This window comes from Opisthocomus hoazin, chromosome 7 (assembly GCF_030867145.1).
Source record: "Opisthocomus hoazin isolate bOpiHoa1 chromosome 7, bOpiHoa1.hap1, whole genome shotgun sequence".
In the NCBI taxonomy this organism is placed as follows: Eukaryota; Metazoa; Chordata; class Aves; order Opisthocomiformes; family Opisthocomidae; genus Opisthocomus; species Opisthocomus hoazin.
Window position 1 is genome coordinate 29586911 of NC_134420.1, and position 15894 is coordinate 29602804.

Consider the following 15894-nt stretch of genomic DNA (forward strand, 5'->3'; position numbering starts at 1 on the left):
CATATCTGTGGAAAATGTGGAAACCAGTGAAGGAAAGCCTTTAAATTTAAACTGAAAGTTGGCTTGTCCAGATAGTACCTTTAACTGTTTCTTTTGGTGACAAGCTGGTGCTACAGAGCAATCTCTTTGTGGAGGTAAGAAGATCCCAATCCATTCCACTGCAGTAACACCATGCTATTGCTCAGCTTTTGTCATTGTTGCCCTTCTGAACCACTCACTGCTCTGCAGTCACTTTTTTTTTTGGCTGAAGCATGAACTGCAGTCACTTTTTTTTTTTTTTTTTGGCTAAAGCACGGAACAGGCTATATGCCATTGGCTTTTAGGTCAAAGCACAACCACATCTTCTCCCGTTTTTCTTGCAATGTAACTGAATGACTTCCTAGTCCATTCCCTCCTGCTTCCAAGCAGGTAATGTAGCACTTTAAGGCCCTGACACCATCTTTGGTCTGAAGTAACAACTTCTGTACCTTGCTTACTGCCTCATGCTGCCTTGATTACCGCACAGGGTTAGGCCGTGCTGACTGCTGCTCTTGAGAAGCCTCCAGCTGACCGAGCCATTTCCAAGCCTCTTCCAGCCGCGGCAGCGCCCCGGGCCCCGTGTCCTGCGGCGCAGCTGCTGCGCCAGCGAGGCCTGTAAGCGCCCGTCTCGGCCCCTTCCCGGGCAGCGGCTGACCCGCGGCGGGCGCTGCCCCTCTCTCTGTCCGAGGGGCAGTGCACAGCCGGTGAGGGAGCTCCCGGGCAGCCGCAGCTGGGGGGGGCTCGGGCCTGGAAGCGGCCCCGCTCCCGTTTAGAAGCGGGAAGCGCCGTGAAACGCCAGCAGCGGGAGCGGTGATGCCGGGGATCGCGCAGGGCGCCGAGGAGGTGCCCTGACCCGAAACGGCCACCCCTGGGCGCCGGGGCCGCCCCCGAGCCCGGGGAAGGTGGGGGCTCCCGGCCCCCCGCCCGGCAAGCGGCCCCGCAGGGTGCGGCGGCTGGAGCGGCTAATGGCGGAGCTGCCTCGCCGTCATGGCAACGGGGCAGGCGGCGGCTGACCCCGGCGGGGACCCGCCCGCGGGCCGGTGTGGGCGCAGGCGGCACCCGTACTGCGGCCCGACTGCCGCGCCGATTGGGCCCGGCCGGCACCCGTCGCTGCAGTGGTGTCTGGGAAGGAGAGATCATGGCGGCGGAGCCGAGCAAGACGGAGCTCCAGACCCTCTTCAAGCGGCTCCGGGCAGCGCCGGCGAACAAGGTAGCGGGGCGGCGCTGGGCGGCCTCCCGCCCTTCCCAGCCGGGCCGCTTCCCTCCGGCCGCAGGCTGGGCTCGGGCCAGGCCCCGGTGGCTCCGGGCCGCGCTGCGGTGGCGGGGTGGCCGGGCTGGGGGCTCCTGGGGCGCGGGGGACGCGACCACCGGGGCGCGGCGGGGAGGGGGGGCGGAGGAGCGGCAGAGCTGCCGCCTCAGCCCGGCCGTCCCCTCTGCCTTCGGTCTAGTCGTGCTTCGACTGCGGCGCCAAGAACCCGAGCTGGGCCAGCATCACCTACGGGGTCTTCCTGTGCATCGACTGCTCCGGCGCCCACCGGTCCCTGGGCGTGCACCTCAGCTTCATCAGGTGCGGGGGCTGGGGAGAGGCGCGGGCCGGGCGGCGGGCGGGAGGCCTTCCCAGGCGGGGTGTGCGGGGCGCCTCAGGGGAACCACCGCGCCTTGCTTGCGGAGACGCTGCCTGGACTCCCCGCTGCGGAAGCCGAGAGGAGAGAGCGGTCCGTGAACCCTGCCAGCAAAGCAGCAATACCAAACTCTTTCTGGTTTGCTCGGCATTACGCGAAAGAGGAATAACATGCGGTCTTTTCTGTGCCAACCCAGGGAGGAAGGTGGTGTTGGATTTTCAGCCCGTTGGTCTTATTTTCGGTACTCTGTAAAAGGCAGCATTTTGAGTCACAGAACTGTGACCTTTACTTATTCAGAGAGAAGTTGAGTAGCTGGTACGCGACCAGCTCTGTCACCTGGCTTTACTTGCTGGTTTCCTCAGTTGCTTCGTCATGTGTTCTGACCTAAGCTGTGGGACTGGCGGAGTGCGAGTCTCTCGTGTTGTGGTGAGATCACATGCAGACTGGAAGTTGTTGGCTGTGCTTTCTCAGCTGAAGCTCCTCCCTCTTAAGCAATACGAGTGAGAAATCCTCTAAGTTTCGACACTGTTATTTGGTGTGAAGGTGAAACTTTTTTTTCCTCACTTTCAATGTTCAAATTAATTTCGTATGAGAGCAAAGAAGGTGCCAAGATGTTCTTTACCGCTTTGCCTCCTATACTCTGAGATGGTAGTGGGATATCTGACTGTTCTAGCTCAGGGCTTGCTTTTGCATTTGGCATGACTGCACATTATTAATAGAAATAATTTGTCCTCGCACAGGTCCACAGAGTTGGATTCTAACTGGAACTGGTTCCAGCTGAGGTGTATGCAAGTGGGCAGCAACGCCAACGCGGTGAGGAGCCTCTGTAGGCATATTTGCTTGCTTTCCCTCTTGCTAATCCACATCCTCCGTTTCTTGTCCCTTTCCTCCGTGTGGCTTTCTGGGTACCAGCCTTTCCATCTTTTTTGGAAATGTGTAATGAGGGGAGGTGCTGGTCAGGTGTGCTTGGAAGTCAGGCTGTGACCTCTGAATGCACTGCTTCCTGATGGGCAGATCTGTCATTTTTGTATACCTCATTTAAATAAGGGACATAGTCCTCTTAAACTGAAGGAGTTGGTAACACTGATCAGTTTGAAAGCTCATCCTCAGCATAGTGACTCAGAAGCATCTTCCTGTGGAGGACAAGGATGGTTTTTTTTAGGTCTCTGGGGCCTGGAGTAAGACTTCTTGGAGAGAGCTGATCAATGGATGGCTGGTTCATGCTGCATGCTCAGTATATCATCCCCTGTCTGTAGGAGGCTTCGTTTTTTTGTTGAGTTTGAGTTACGTCTAATGCTTGCTTGAGTGTGATCTAGCAGTCAGGAGACTGAACGTTCTTCTCTTTTCAGACTGCTTTCTTCCGCCAGCATGGCTGCACTACCACAGATGCCAACGCTAAGTATAACAGTCGAGCTGCCCAGATGTACAGGGAGAAGATCCGACAGCTGGCAAGTGCTGCCATGGCCAAGTATGGCACTGATGTAAGTCTGAGCAGCTCTGTACTGTGAGATGTGTAGTGCTGGATGCTGAGTCTTGTAGGATATCTTCTTTTATCCCTCTCCTCTCTTCAGCTGCTTATAGATGGACTGAGTGGAGCCCCTGGGCACTCCCCTGACAAGAGCGATGCTGATTTCTTCATGGAGCACACACAGGTGAGAAGACCTGTCTAAAGCAGGCAGCCTTAACGGCTCTCAGATAGCCAGCTGTTCAGCCAGGAGCAGTCCCAGTTAGTTTGGAAGGCCTCTGAACTGTATACCCGTTCATTGGTAACATGGAAGAACTGAGATTCAGTCATCTGCCTGGGACATAGTCGGAGATCTAAACAGTCCCTCATGGGGCCTGCAGTAGCCATGTCCTTTGCTTTTGAGACTGTCTTTCTCTGCAAGGAATGCTCAGAGCTGCCAGCTGCTCCCTGGAAAATGCTCTGTGTACTGCATTAATGCATAGTCTCTTTGTACAGTTAAAGCAAGAACTGGGTATTACTTTGAAATTCTGGTTTAGTCAGCTTTCCAGTGCATAGATCCTGGTAAAGTGGATTTGGGCAACTGTTTGCACAATGCTAGGCAGACTTTCTTAAGTGAATATTGCAATGTGAGAATTGGCTGTATGGCAACAAAGACAGTGGAAGCCAAGATTCTTTTTTTCCAGGGAAACTCATTTGCACTTTCTCCCAGATCTAAGCTCATCTCCTTAACCTGGGAAGTCCTCGCAGTAGCCAGTTCTGATACTGCTGTCAAGTGATGCAGTTGTTCCTCCTGGTCTTCCATTCAGATTAGCTTCCCTTTTTTTTTCCTTCAATTTTTGTCCCTGATAAGGGTATGTGGGCTTGTCCATAAGTTGTCGTATCTTCAATGAAGGCATAGTGTGGAGTTTGGAACACATTTCCATTGGCCTAAAACTGAATACAGGTCACTAAACCTGAAATAAGTTCAGGATTTTTCAGTTCATTCACCTGCAAATCACTGGAATGAACATCTCCTTGCAGTCTTCCAGTACCTGGGATGTAGCAGATGCCAGCCAGAACCCTGCACAGTCTTCCCTGGAGGCGGAAAAAGCAGCAAAATCATCAGAAGGCAGTGAAGTGTTGAGTGAGTTCCCTGCTGAATAATTTTCCCAAGAACCTGACTTCATCTCCAGGAGAATACTCTTCTGTACCACAGCTGGAAGGGCTGAGCTTTTCCTTTGGTTCAGGCTTGAAGGAGTGGAAGCTCTATGCACCCTATGATGTTTAGTTAAATTAGTGGAGACTTCTAAAAACACTTCTCTGTTTGGGATCAGTTCTCCGCTTTTCCTGAAATGCACACAAAACTTTTGGGGATTACCTGCCCTGTTTCCCTCCTTACAGACATAATTATTTGTCTAAACACTCTTCTCTATCCCTTCAGTTTGGTGAGTCTGGAAATGACGTGTGAATATAGAGCAAAAAACTGTTTCTAGGGTGAATGACAAAGAAACCAAGAATCTGGGGGCATAGCTATAATTGAAGTGGCCTTGTGTATTCCCCTGCAGAGTGTCTGCTTTCTTTTAATGTGTTAAGAACACTGCAGAGGGAATAACTTGCTCTGTGGAGGCGTAAAGTCGTTGTGCTTGGGAATTGCATGTTTCAAACTGTAACTGAGCTTGTCTGGGGTGGGGAGGGGAAGGGCAGAGGAGGTGGAAGAGATATAGTGGAACTTTGAGCAAACTGAAAAGAAAGGGGTTGAGAATCTCTCTGCTGAATATTCTCTTCTGGTTTTGTGCCTACAGGTTCCAGCCAAGGCCCATCTATTGACTTGTTGAGCACATCTCCTAAAGCTCCTCTAGGTAAGTAAGACTCTTCTGTATCTCTCAGATCAGTCTTGCTCTTATACTTATTGTTACTTATACTGTTATACTTACAGTAGTAAGCTCAGTGGAGCGGGAACTGATGAGCCAATTTTCAGAACGTGTAAAGGAGCTTATCATCCTGCGGAGCCAGTACTGAGGATCTCCCTGAACCCCAAAACTAAGCCACAGTTTGCTGGAGGTTCTCTCCTCCTTTGGATGATCAAGTTCAAAGCTGTCACCTTCCCAAAAGCTTGTTTCCATTTTTTGAGCTTTGGACAAAACTTGGTATTTGCATGTCTAGAACTCAGCTGATCAAGGCCACGTGGCTGTGGTGTTTGTTTCTCGGTTTGGGGTTCCCCCCTCCCCCCCAAACCTTTGGAGGCAAATGAACTTTTAGCTTCCAGAGTAATAGGGATCTGTATCTGATTCTCCCCTGCCATTGCTGTCCTGGCTGCACACCGAGCATCTTGCTGGAGCTTCTTTCCTTATTGAGAGTGTGCTCCTAGCCCACAGTGGGTTCATCCTGGGTGGAAGGTCTGTGTCCTCAGGTGTCTGTTCATTCCCCATGTTTTATGTCTCTTCCTCAGACATGTCCATGTATCTGTCAACGCAAGGGCCGGCTCCTGCCAGAGGTAACTGGCTAACAGCTGGCCTGCGCTGGCTGCTTGTGACAGCTCTGCTTGCCCCTTCTGTGATTCTGCCTTCAACTCTAGCTTCCTGTGCTTGGAGGGAGAGAATGAGCCAAAGCTTACATGTACCATATTGGGATCTAAACCAGATATTGCTTCTCTGGAAAGGGATCTTACTGACATTTCTGTTAAGTGTTTCCTGACAGCAATTAAAAAAAACCCAAACAACCCCAAATCAAGTGTTAGGAATGGCGAGCTGAAAACAGTCTTGGATAGCGTGAATGTTTTGAATGCCCTTATTTCAATAACTTACGATAAGACTAGAAAAGATAGTAGAGGAAAGGCTGTCAAGAATGATCTGAAGTATGGGTTGACAAAAGTCATGTGGGTGTAGAAAGTAAGGAGACACTTCTGTGGAAGAAGAGCGCAACAAGGGCAATAAAAGATTTTGGAGCTACATGTTGGAAGCTGGGAAAATGTCCTGGGCAGTCCTTCTGTTTGCTTTGTTCTTACACTTTTCCCCAGGCATCTGCTGCTTGGCTGGACCTTGGCTGGTTTTACAAGTGTGGCATGCTTCATGCCCTCAGAGTGACAAGTTCCTGGTGCAAGGTGTTGGGGAACCTGTTGCTTTTACAGCTCGCTGCACTTTAGGTCCATTTTATCATTGGTTTACAAATGTGACTTTAGGGTTCTTGCTTCATTGTCCCTAAGGCATTGGTAAGGCACTGACCTTCGTATGGCTCTGAAGCTGCATTTTCTTGGATTTATGAATGGAATAAATCTAGTCTTTCTCCAGCTACCCTGATACCTACTGGATAGGGTCACAAACCGCATGACACTTGGAGGAGCTGTTCAAAGGTCTTAATTCACTTACAAGTTTCTCCAGCGATGGACATGCTTCTCTAGGCCACCAGCCTGCAATTGTGGAGCTTCTAAGTGCATCTGTCTTGGCTGGGTGAAGTCACTCAGGCTTCTGATGTGAAGCTGCATGGTGTGCCCCGGTCTCTGTAGCAGCTGGACTGTGGTGGATGTTCGTGTGGGTTGCTAACTAATTTTGGCTTCTGAATTTAACTCGCTTTTGCTTACTTGCTGCTTGCCTCTTCTTGCAGAACTTAAATCCTCCCTCATTGGAAAGAAGAAGCCAGGAGCTGCCAAGAAAGGGGTATGTCTGAGCTCTTGCTTTATGGAGAGAAGATAGAGCCATGTATCATATTACTGCCGTCCTGGCCCTTGCTTTCTGCTCTTAGCCAAGCTGCGTATTGAGAGCGCTGTTTGGGGAAGGGAGAGCTTTGATTATATTACTGATTATTTTGAAAGATAAGTTGTATATTAGTGGACAAAACCAGTTAGGCTTTGGATCATTACTGGTTATGATCTGAGGTGTAAGTGGCTGATCCTTTAGTCCTGCCCACTGGTGGGTTCACTGTTGCGTGTTTTTCCATACTCTGTTGCAAGCTCTATGGGTGTGTAGGTTATGAGTGCATAGAGAGACCGAGGGCCTGATCAGTGCAGCAAGGAGTAGGATTCTGGTCATCTTCTACGATGAATAATCTAGGGTGGAAAAAATGACTTTTTTTTTTTTTGGTTTTGTTTTTCAAGTTGGGTGCAAAAAAAGGCCTTGGAGCCCAGAAAGTGAGCAGCCAGAGCTTCAGTGAGATTGAGCGGCAAGCTCAGGTGGCAGAGCAGCTGAGGGAGCAGCAGGCAGTGGAGTCCAGGAAACAAGCTGAAGAATCCATGTAAGTGCCTTGTTTTGGCTGAATACCTTGCATACGTAAAGCTGAAGTAATAAGAGGACTGGAGAGAGTCCAGCGGAGGGCTACAAGGATGATGAGGGGACTGGAACATCTCTGCTACGAGGAGAGGCTGAGGGAGCTGGGCTTGTTCAGCCTGAAGAAGAGAAGGCTGCGAGGGGACCTAATAAATGCTTATAAATATCTCAAGGGTGGGTGTCAGGAGGATGGGGCCAAGCTCTTTTCAGTGGTGCCCAGTGACAGGACAAGGGGCAATGGGCACAAACTGAGGCACAGGAAGTTCCGTCTGAACATGAGGAAGAACTTCTTCCCTCTGAGGGTGACAGAGCACTGGAACAGGCTGCCCAGGGAGGTTGTGGAGTCTCCTTCTCTGGAGATATTCAAGACCCGCCTGGACAAGGTCCTGTGCAGCCTGCTGTAGGTGACCCTGCTTCAGCAGGAGGGTTGGACTAGATGACCCACAGAGGTCCCTTCCAACCCCTACTACTACTATTCTGTGATGCTGTTCACCCTGGGACGACCTAATGCGAGTACAGAACATGCCGCACGATAGGATGCGCAGTAGCTATAAGCCAGTGTGGTCCTCACAGCAGGGCACAAGTTATACTGCCATATTCAAATTAGCAGCCCTGGAAGAGTTTAAGGATCAGATATGGAAGTATTTTGTGTTTCTGACCTTTGGACACTGAAAAAAACCAAAGGCTGACCTGGATGGGGCATTCTCGTACCTCTGTCTGGGGCATGGGGAAGTAATGCCTACAGTAAGGAAATCATGGTTGGCCAAAGAGGTGAATCCCGGTGGAGGTGAGATGGAAATACAAACAGTAGCTTCTATGCAACGATTTTTGGCGGAGCTGTTACAGAAATGGGTGTTTTGATGGGTTGTCGGGGTTACTCTCCCCCTTGCCCTTCCACAGCATGGGCTGAGGGGGGAGGGTAGTGACCTGGTACCCACCATAGCTCTTTCCTTTAGAGTCACCTCAATGCGACTGGCTTATCAGGAACTGCAGCTTGATCGGAAGAGGGAGGAGAAGAAACTTCAGAACCTTGAAGGGAAGAAGCGTGAACAAGCTGAGAGGCTGGGCATGGGCTTGGTGTCCAGAAGGTACTTGGCTGTGGATGGCATAGGACAGACTGGTGCCTTGGAAGCACCCTGCTGTGGAAAAGTTTCCTGAAGGCAGTAGCTTGCTGCTCTTGTAACAGATAAGGAGCTGATTTACAGTGCTCGTATGCTGGACGATGCCTAAAAGATGCTTTGGGCCCCAGAAGGAACGGGCACTCTGCTCAGAGGTTCTAGTTCTCATCTGAGCTTTTTCAAAGGTGTGTGTGGCCTGTCAGTGTCTAGCCCTAGAGCCCTGCCACTTGACAGATGTCTCCCTGCATAATACTTCCCTTCAGAAGTAGCTTAAGACTTCTGAGGGAGTCAGAATAAGCTAGATAAGTGGTGAAGGGGGCTGGCATCCCACAGCTCTCCCTCGAGACTTGTGGCACCTACCCTGCCTGTGAAGGCCAGATTCAGTTTTGAGGCAGGCTGGTTGCAGGGGCTGGGTGCTGTTGGACCCATCGGTCCTGACTGCCTGTTTCTTGTGCTAGTTCTGTTTCACACTCGGTGATGTCTGAGATGCAAGTAATTGAGCAGGAGACGCCGCTGGTCGCAAAATCTTCCCGCTCCCAATTGGACTTGTTTGAAGATGCTGGAGGCTTCACATCTGGACCCCCCAAGTAAGACTCAGCTTCAGTGTAGTCTTTGGCTTATTCCTGAATTTAATGTCTGGCCTAAATTGTCTATTTTTGGTACCTAGGTACAAATATAATCCCTTCTCATTCGAAGATGCATTTGGCTCACGATGGGAAACGGACGCTTCATGGGGCATGGACAAAGAGGAGGAACCTGAGGTGACCATTTCCAGTATTCGGCCAGTTTCAGAGAGGTAAAATGCCTGCCACTGGTACTGTGATTGCCTTGTGTGTGCGAGAAAGGGATAGGTGTAGGCCCTGGGGGGAGAGATGCTGCTGTATTACTACAGGAGCCTTGTGCTACAGAAGATAACTTGCAAGGACAAGCCCAAGAAAAAGGGCCTTCAATGAAAGAGGCTTGGGCACTTCTTTGCTTGTTGTGTTCCTAAGTTTAATACAGCCTTCATGGTCATCAAGTGCTGCCTGTCCTGAACTGGGGAGAGGAGAACCCTGATGGTAGCTAGCACCTGAGGATTTGTTGCTTTCCTTCGGTCAGATGGGGTCTGAGAGAGAAGTCTGTTTTCTTTACTGTGTTGGTGAGCTTAAGTGGCGGTGTCTCCTCTCTTGTTTCCTCAGACCCATCAGTAGGCGGGAGACGGAGAATAGGACATCAGTTGTGGAATCCAGCGAAGCTCGGCAGAAGTTTGCAGGGGCTAAAGCCATCTCTTCGGATATGTTCTTCGGGCGGGAGGCAGATGTTGAGGTAGATGTATTCTGCAGTGCTTAAGCTGATACAGGTCTGGCTTCATCTCCTCCTGTTTGCCGAGGTTCTGCTTTGTTCCCATCCTTTACAACTGTTTTGTTTTGTTTTGTGCTGCAGTATGAAGCCAGATCCCGACTGCAGCAGCTCTCGGGCAGCAGTGCCATCAGCTCTGCAGACCTGTTTGGAGAGGCTGACAATGCGCACTCAGGTTTGTTAGCACTCAGTGGGTGTGGAAGGGAGCAGCTTTGGAGGACCTAGACTGGAGGGGGTCAGGGTGCTCTCTGGAGCTGGAGGACTCCGGGCTAACTCCTGCTGGTTCTTGTAGGTGGTGTGTCAATTGGAAACGTCCTGCCTACAGCTGACATTGCACAGTTCAAGCAAGGAGTGAAATCAGTTGCTGGCAAGATGGCTGTCCTAGCCAATGGGGTGATGAACTCCCTCCAGGTGAGGTTACACTATGGCACCTTCAGACAGGCTATCATCGTGCTCAGGGACTTTCACTATACCCTGGCTCCTGCTGGAATTATCGTTGTCTCCTCAAATTATGTGGGAAGACACCTCTTCTATAGCTGATGACTACATTACAATAGCTGAGGAATTCCTGGTGGCCAGCTAACTCTTCTTGGCAAACCTTACTCTCCTGCTGGACAGGACACCTTGTTCTGTCAGATAATCCCAGGCAGAACTTAAAAAGTGAAGGCCATTTTACTTCCTGCCTTTGCATGGTGTTCTGTCTAGGTAACCTTATACTGTATTCCAGTCCCAACCCTCCCAAGACCTTGTTCTCTGTCTCTGGAGTTTGCATGAGGTGTTGTAGCATGGTGTCTCCGTGTGTTTCCTCCCCAGGATCGTTATGGCTCATATTGATGACGCAGGGACTGCAAATCACAGGGAAGCCAGCGAGAGGCACTGATGTCACCTTTGCCTGGAGTAAACTCTGCAGGATTGTCTTAGTTTGTCTGGGGTGGGTGGGGAGGGGAGAAGGTATGCAGAGGCGGTCAGGACATGGCTGCGCCCAGGATGCTTTCCAAATATCTCTGGATTCCACTCTATTAAAATTCAGTGTGCTCTCATACCCACTGCTACCTACTAGCCAGTGGAGACAGGCCTTCTCACAGGGTTAACCTCGCTGCTATAAACGATATGACAGGAACTCCTGGGCTGCTCTCATCAGTGCTCCTGTCCTCCTTGGCCCATACCTTAGCTCACCAAGTGACAGAGCAAAAAGGGGAATGCTGTTTTTCTGAACATCATGTTACTTGGTTCCCACGGATGTGACCACTGCTTTTTTTTTGTTCTGCTCAGTGCTCCCAATCCATGGTGCTGTGGAGTACTCTGTATTTGCAGGGTCTGACTTTTACCATGGGATAATCCTTTTTACTGTGTTGTAAACCAGCACATATTGATGCAGGAGAGGAAAACAACGCAAAGATTATTTTTTTAGCTTCTGATTACATCATCAGCAAAAAAAGCCTAGGTAAAGAAGTACTGTCAAGACTGGATCCTAGGTTATTTTGTTGCCCAACTTTCGCCTGAGCTCAAACTCCTGAACCTCTGACTTCACCGTGAGATGAACTTCTGAAGGACTGTCACTTTAGTCCTCTTCAGCTTGGCTCTCTGCTCCTGACTGGTCTTAACAAGAGCATGTTTTTCTCTTCCTTGGACTGTGGTGTTGGGGATGGGGTAGAAAGAAAAAGGGGGGTGTGAGGGGGGACTGGTTGCACACTACCCCTGAGCAGGGAGAGGGGCTGATGTTCCGAGGCGTCTGGCTCTCCTGCCCGGCTGGAGGGGCTGCGGTGCCTGCGGGGTGGGTGTTCCACTGTGGCGGGGCGTGGTGGGCCTTCCCAGGGTTTTGCCTGGTGCACCGGCACGGTTGCACCGTAGCGGTACCCGGGGCTCCGAGTACGGCAGGAACGCAGGCATGCAACAGGAGGGGCGGTGCTGTTACCCCAGTGCTGTTACCCTCCGCCGTGCCCGGGGCAGCCCAGCAGACCCCAGACACAGCAGCGGCCTTACACAGCATGCTTTATTGCTGGGCTGTCAGTCCAGATGGGTGGCAGAGAAAGCACAGTTATTAAAGAGAACATTAATAAATAAAATAACTTACAATAAATAAATGGCCTCTGCAGGCGGGGCTGGGGGACAGGCTTGGCAGTAGTTACGGGATTAGTCTTAAAATGGCTGCAGCATGGGCTGAATCTACTTGGCTCAGGGCCACTATCAGCTTTGGGTTACCAGCTCCGAGTAGCCTACACCTGCTTTATGAACAGGAGGGGCAAGGAGGCCCCAAAAGAAGCAAGAGACACGAAAGTTCCCCAGGAAAGAACCAGTCAATGCAAGCTGAGGCACAGGAGGTGGGCTAGACAAAGCATTCAGGGCTGTGGAGGCCAAACTGCTGAGTTAGTTACCATTGACACAATGAGATGCTACTTCTTCTTGTAAGGGCTATACTATGATGCTGCAACACTGCTAGTATTTACAAAATAATACCCAGGACTTGTTTGATAACTGCTTCCTTCTTCCCTAGCACCTCTGCCCACCCCACCCCAGCAGATGCTCCATATGTTTGCAAGCCATGTCACTTGTGGCCAAGGAATTTAAAGACTTGTTCTCTCTCTGACAGCCCCTCTGAAGCTTGCTCTTCCAAATGATGGATGCTAAGCTGTTGGAGGCCATGGGAGGCCTCACAGAAGGGAACTCGGTACAGCAGAGGAGCCAGACAGCAGCATACAGTACTTATTTGCTATACTTGCTTTGGCAGGTCTTGGACACATGGAGGAGGAAGCAGAGGCAGGTGGCATGGCAATACCTAAGTCCTTCTTTTCTAGGAACTTCAGGGATTTCTCTACCTTTGATCATATGCAGGTGCAGCTTTACTGGGAATAATTATAATGGAGCACGAGTGCAGAACTGCCGCTGGCGATGTAACCACGCTATTGTCTAGGCCAAGTCTGAACACAGCTATGCACCAAAAGGCTGGCAAGCAGCCTGCACTGGCACTTCCACTGCTCCAGCACCTGCTGAGCCGTGAGGGAGAGCCCCGGTGAGAGAACCCCCGGCTGGCTGCGAGCGGTGGCAGAGCCAGCGTCTGCCGGCCTGCCGTGCCTGCCAGCAGAGGGTAGCACGACTCTGCAGCGGGAAGCGGCTTCTGCAGAGGAGCTGGTCCTGCGCGGGTTTGGAGCTAGGAAAAAGGCAGAGTTCTGCGTGGGAAGAGAGAGGTGGACCTGGCAACAGGGACTGGCACAGCCACACACACACACACTGGTGATGTGGACAGAACCCACTGTCAGAGCAGATGCTCTGGGAGGAGGTGCTGTTCCTTCAGTGGGTTTGGCAGAAACCCAAGATGGGAATGGTGCCCACCCTCACGACCTTCAGTTTTCAGAGGAGTCTGTCTCTTCATTGGAGCCTTCACTCTCAGCATCCATTTTTCGCCGATGGTATAGAGGTTTCCAGGGAGAGTTAATCCTGGATGAGTTACGGACAGGCAAATTAGCTGTGTCCCCGCTGGAGCTGGTGGGACCGGAGACGGAAAGCCCTGAAACCTGAGCTATTCTGAAAGAGAAAAGACAAATGCTAGGCAGCCTATGTTGTCATGTCCAGCCTTTACTGTAGCAGTTTTGGAGTGAACTTGGGAGGAGGACTCATTCACAACTAGCACAGGGATGGAAAGATGTTCATGGCACAGAGGGGAACACCTTGCACTGGTACCTGCCAGACTCACTGTGTGAATCCTTCTGCCCATTTAAACAGATCTTTCTTCTGGGATCAGCCTATGTCTTCCAACACTCCTAGTTTTCCCCATCCAAACAAGATTTCCCTCTTTATTAGACTGCTGCTTTCTCTAGATCCCTCTTTGAGGCACACTTTTCCCTTCTGTTTCTGAAGCCTTTTCTAAGGATTTTGTTAGCTGCACCAAGCCACCCCAAAGAAAGAGGCCATCTTTGTTCAAGCTGCTCTGTTCGCTCCTCTATTGTTTTATAGAGCAATGGATAGGGACAGTTACTAAAGTCTTCCTTAGCATGCTACCTTTAATCTCTTACTCTACCTCCTACTTTAGGCAACTCCACTTACAGTTTCTCAAGTTCCTGATCCATGGCAGGGTCCAGAAACAAGTCCCCTTTATCTGGTAAAGCCCCTGAAAAAAAACCACAAGGAAAGTATCAGAGCAGAGTTAGGCTATTCATTTTTATAGAAAAGCACTCAAGCCATAGGCAGCACGCAAAACCTGCCCTGCAAGACAGAGAAGACTCTTCCTCACACCCGTTAGAGAAATGGGCACTGAATGTTGAGGATCATGGATAGATAAAGAATGATGGTCCATATTCTGTGACGCAGGCTGTAGCTGAGCTGAGACTAAATGGGAGGCACTCTCAGTATATTGTCTTACCTCTCAGAGAACTTGAAGAGCCCCAAGGACTAGCAGTTTTCATTCACTATACAAAAATACGGAGTACTAACTGTCAGGGAGGTGACAGTCTGTCACCTTCAGGCCTCTGCTAATTGCCCTATATAGTCACCAGTCCCAGATCCTATCAGAGCAATAGATAAGTTGTCGTGTGTGCCACAGCCTGAAGCACATGCTATACCACCCAGGGAGACGTATACTTCTGTGCCACCTGCCTTCTTCTGGTGTACTGAGCTTGGGGATCAAAACACTCACAGATGTAAGACTATCGCTTTTCTAGCAATTCAGGAAAGTCAGGCCTGACTCTGGTACACATTAAGTCTACAGGAGTAAGCGTGGATGGACTGTGCTCTAGTGTTGCTTGCTGTCTAGGCGAGAGCATGAAAGGCTGGGCCAGTAATGGGGTACCCTCTCTCAGCATAAGGTCAACATACTCCTCTTCACATTTGAAACCCCATTCAGGATGAAGGACATGCTGTAGTTCAGGACCGGAACAGCTGGTTGATCATCCTTGCCCTTTTCTGAAAGGACACTGGCACCTCAGGAAGAGTGCAGAAAGGAAGATGCGGCTCTTAGGAAAGCTCTCCTTCCTAACTCTGTAACAAACTCCACCTTGTACAGGGGTCATGGGAGGGTGTGATCAGCCAGCACAGAGATGACAGGAATTGCCCACCACAGCCTGGATAGTGCCGCTGCACACCAGGACAAAAAAACCCACTGAGTTATCTGTACCAACAGTGCAATCAGGAATGCTCTTGGTTTTCAGGAGATCTGGGTGCCACCCTCAGTATCTTTGGGAAGGGGCTTTGTACTCCCTGTGAGGACACAAATCTGGTTTCTGGCCCTGGCACCTTGCTCTTGGAAGGATGGGCTGGGGAGCTTCACGCAGGCAAGCTGGCAGCAGTCATCCAAAACATAGCAATGAGTGCCTAAAAATCAGAACCAGTTTAGACTGGAACTGATTCCCCTATTTCTTCCAGTTCTGGTCTTCCCCTCCTGCAAATGAACAGGAAAGCCTGGCACGGCAACACAGAGTGTCGGGAGGTCCAGAGAAGTGCCCCAGCCTGCTCCTTTCATGGGCTCAATTAGAAGAATAAGCAGCTAAAGCTTGTTCCTGCATTTGCAGAATGCATAGTGAGGTCTCTAGGCCACAAGAATTACTCGGGAGAGTCAGTAAATAACACTTGAAGGATTCACAAGTCAACACTGACACTGGAGCTAGGCTGCGAACTCCGCCTGACAAACTCATTAGTGCTGCCCCAGCCTGAGAGCAGCTCTGATCCCTACCCCTGTTCCTCAAGGGGGGGCTGCTGGCTTCGTGAGACCAGGGTGAAGGCAGGCATCCTGACCAAAAGCTCCTTCGCCTGAAATGGCCCTCACTGAAGGGCTTTGGGGAGCTTGTGATCTGCTACAGACCAAAGACTATTGAAATCACCCTTCAGGAGAGATTAAAAGACATCAGGAGAAGAATCCTCCTTTCCTTGCCAAGATGCTAATACCTGTCAGACTTGTGGTTGCTGCCCCTCCTCTGAGAGAGGCCTCGGCAGGAGGCTGGCAGAGGGCCAGGGGACGGGTCCGCATTAATGGAAACGAAAACCCACACACTTTGTAGATGGCACAATGGAAGCTGTGGGCAGGATTTTTTTTTTTCTGCTCAGGTCTTTTCTTTGCACTCGACTAGAAGTGGATTTTGTAGGGCAAAAGAAAAAAAGATTTTGCT

General features: G+C 50.6%; 2 protein-coding genes across 5 annotated transcripts in view; one reads left to right on the forward strand and one right to left on the reverse strand.

Annotated features, from left to right (window-relative positions):
• Positions 1-1143: 1143 nt before the first annotated feature.
• On the forward strand, positions 1144-11424 carry ARFGAP2 (ARF GTPase activating protein 2). Of its 2 annotated transcripts, XM_075425895.1 has the most exons (17): positions 1144-1228; positions 1467-1585; positions 2381-2453; positions 2990-3121; positions 3212-3292; positions 4126-4228; positions 4887-4943; positions 5534-5578; positions 6685-6737; positions 7175-7311; positions 8300-8431; positions 8920-9048; positions 9129-9257; positions 9640-9766; positions 9884-9974; positions 10092-10210; positions 10613-11424. In XM_075425895.1, exons 1-17 carry the CDS (start codon positions 1157-1159, stop codon positions 10631-10633), a joined length of 1620 nt encoding a protein of 539 aa, XP_075282010.1. In that variant the 5' UTR covers positions 1144-1156; the 3' UTR covers positions 10634-11424. The 2 variants fall into 2 exon arrangements, with proteins under 2 accessions (XP_075282010.1, XP_075282011.1); XM_075425896.1 differs by lacking the exon at positions 5534-5578.
• Positions 11425-11774: 350 nt separating this feature from the next.
• Positions 11775-15894, reverse strand: part of CSTPP1 (centriolar satellite-associated tubulin polyglutamylase complex regulator 1) — an 82981-nt gene continuing 78861 nt past the window's right edge. For all 3 annotated transcript variants that reach the window (XM_075425912.1, XM_075425911.1, XM_075425910.1), the window contains 2 exons: positions 13841-13904; positions 11775-13321 (listed from right to left, as the gene is read on the reverse strand). In XM_075425912.1, coding sequence (XP_075282027.1) covers positions 13141-13321; positions 13841-13904 — 245 coding nt within the window. In that variant the 3' untranslated portion in view covers positions 11775-13140. The remainder of the gene's footprint in view (positions 13322-13840; positions 13905-15894) is intronic.

What these genes read in the sequence shown, in the direction of transcription:
- ARFGAP2 (XM_075425895.1), top strand. Translation starts at nt 1,157, where the DNA reads ATGGCGGCGGAGCCGAGCAAGACGGAGCTCCAGACCCTCTTCAAGCGG. An exon ending in ATCTCCTAAAGCTCCTCTAG is followed by an intron (nt 4,944 to 5,533) that starts GTAAGTAAGACT and finishes TCTCTTCCTCAG; the next exon opens with ACATGTCCATGTATCTGTCA. An exon ending in AGGGCCGGCTCCTGCCAGAG is followed by an intron (nt 5,579 to 6,684) that starts GTAACTGGCTAA and finishes CTCTTCTTGCAG; the next exon opens with AACTTAAATCCTCCCTCATT.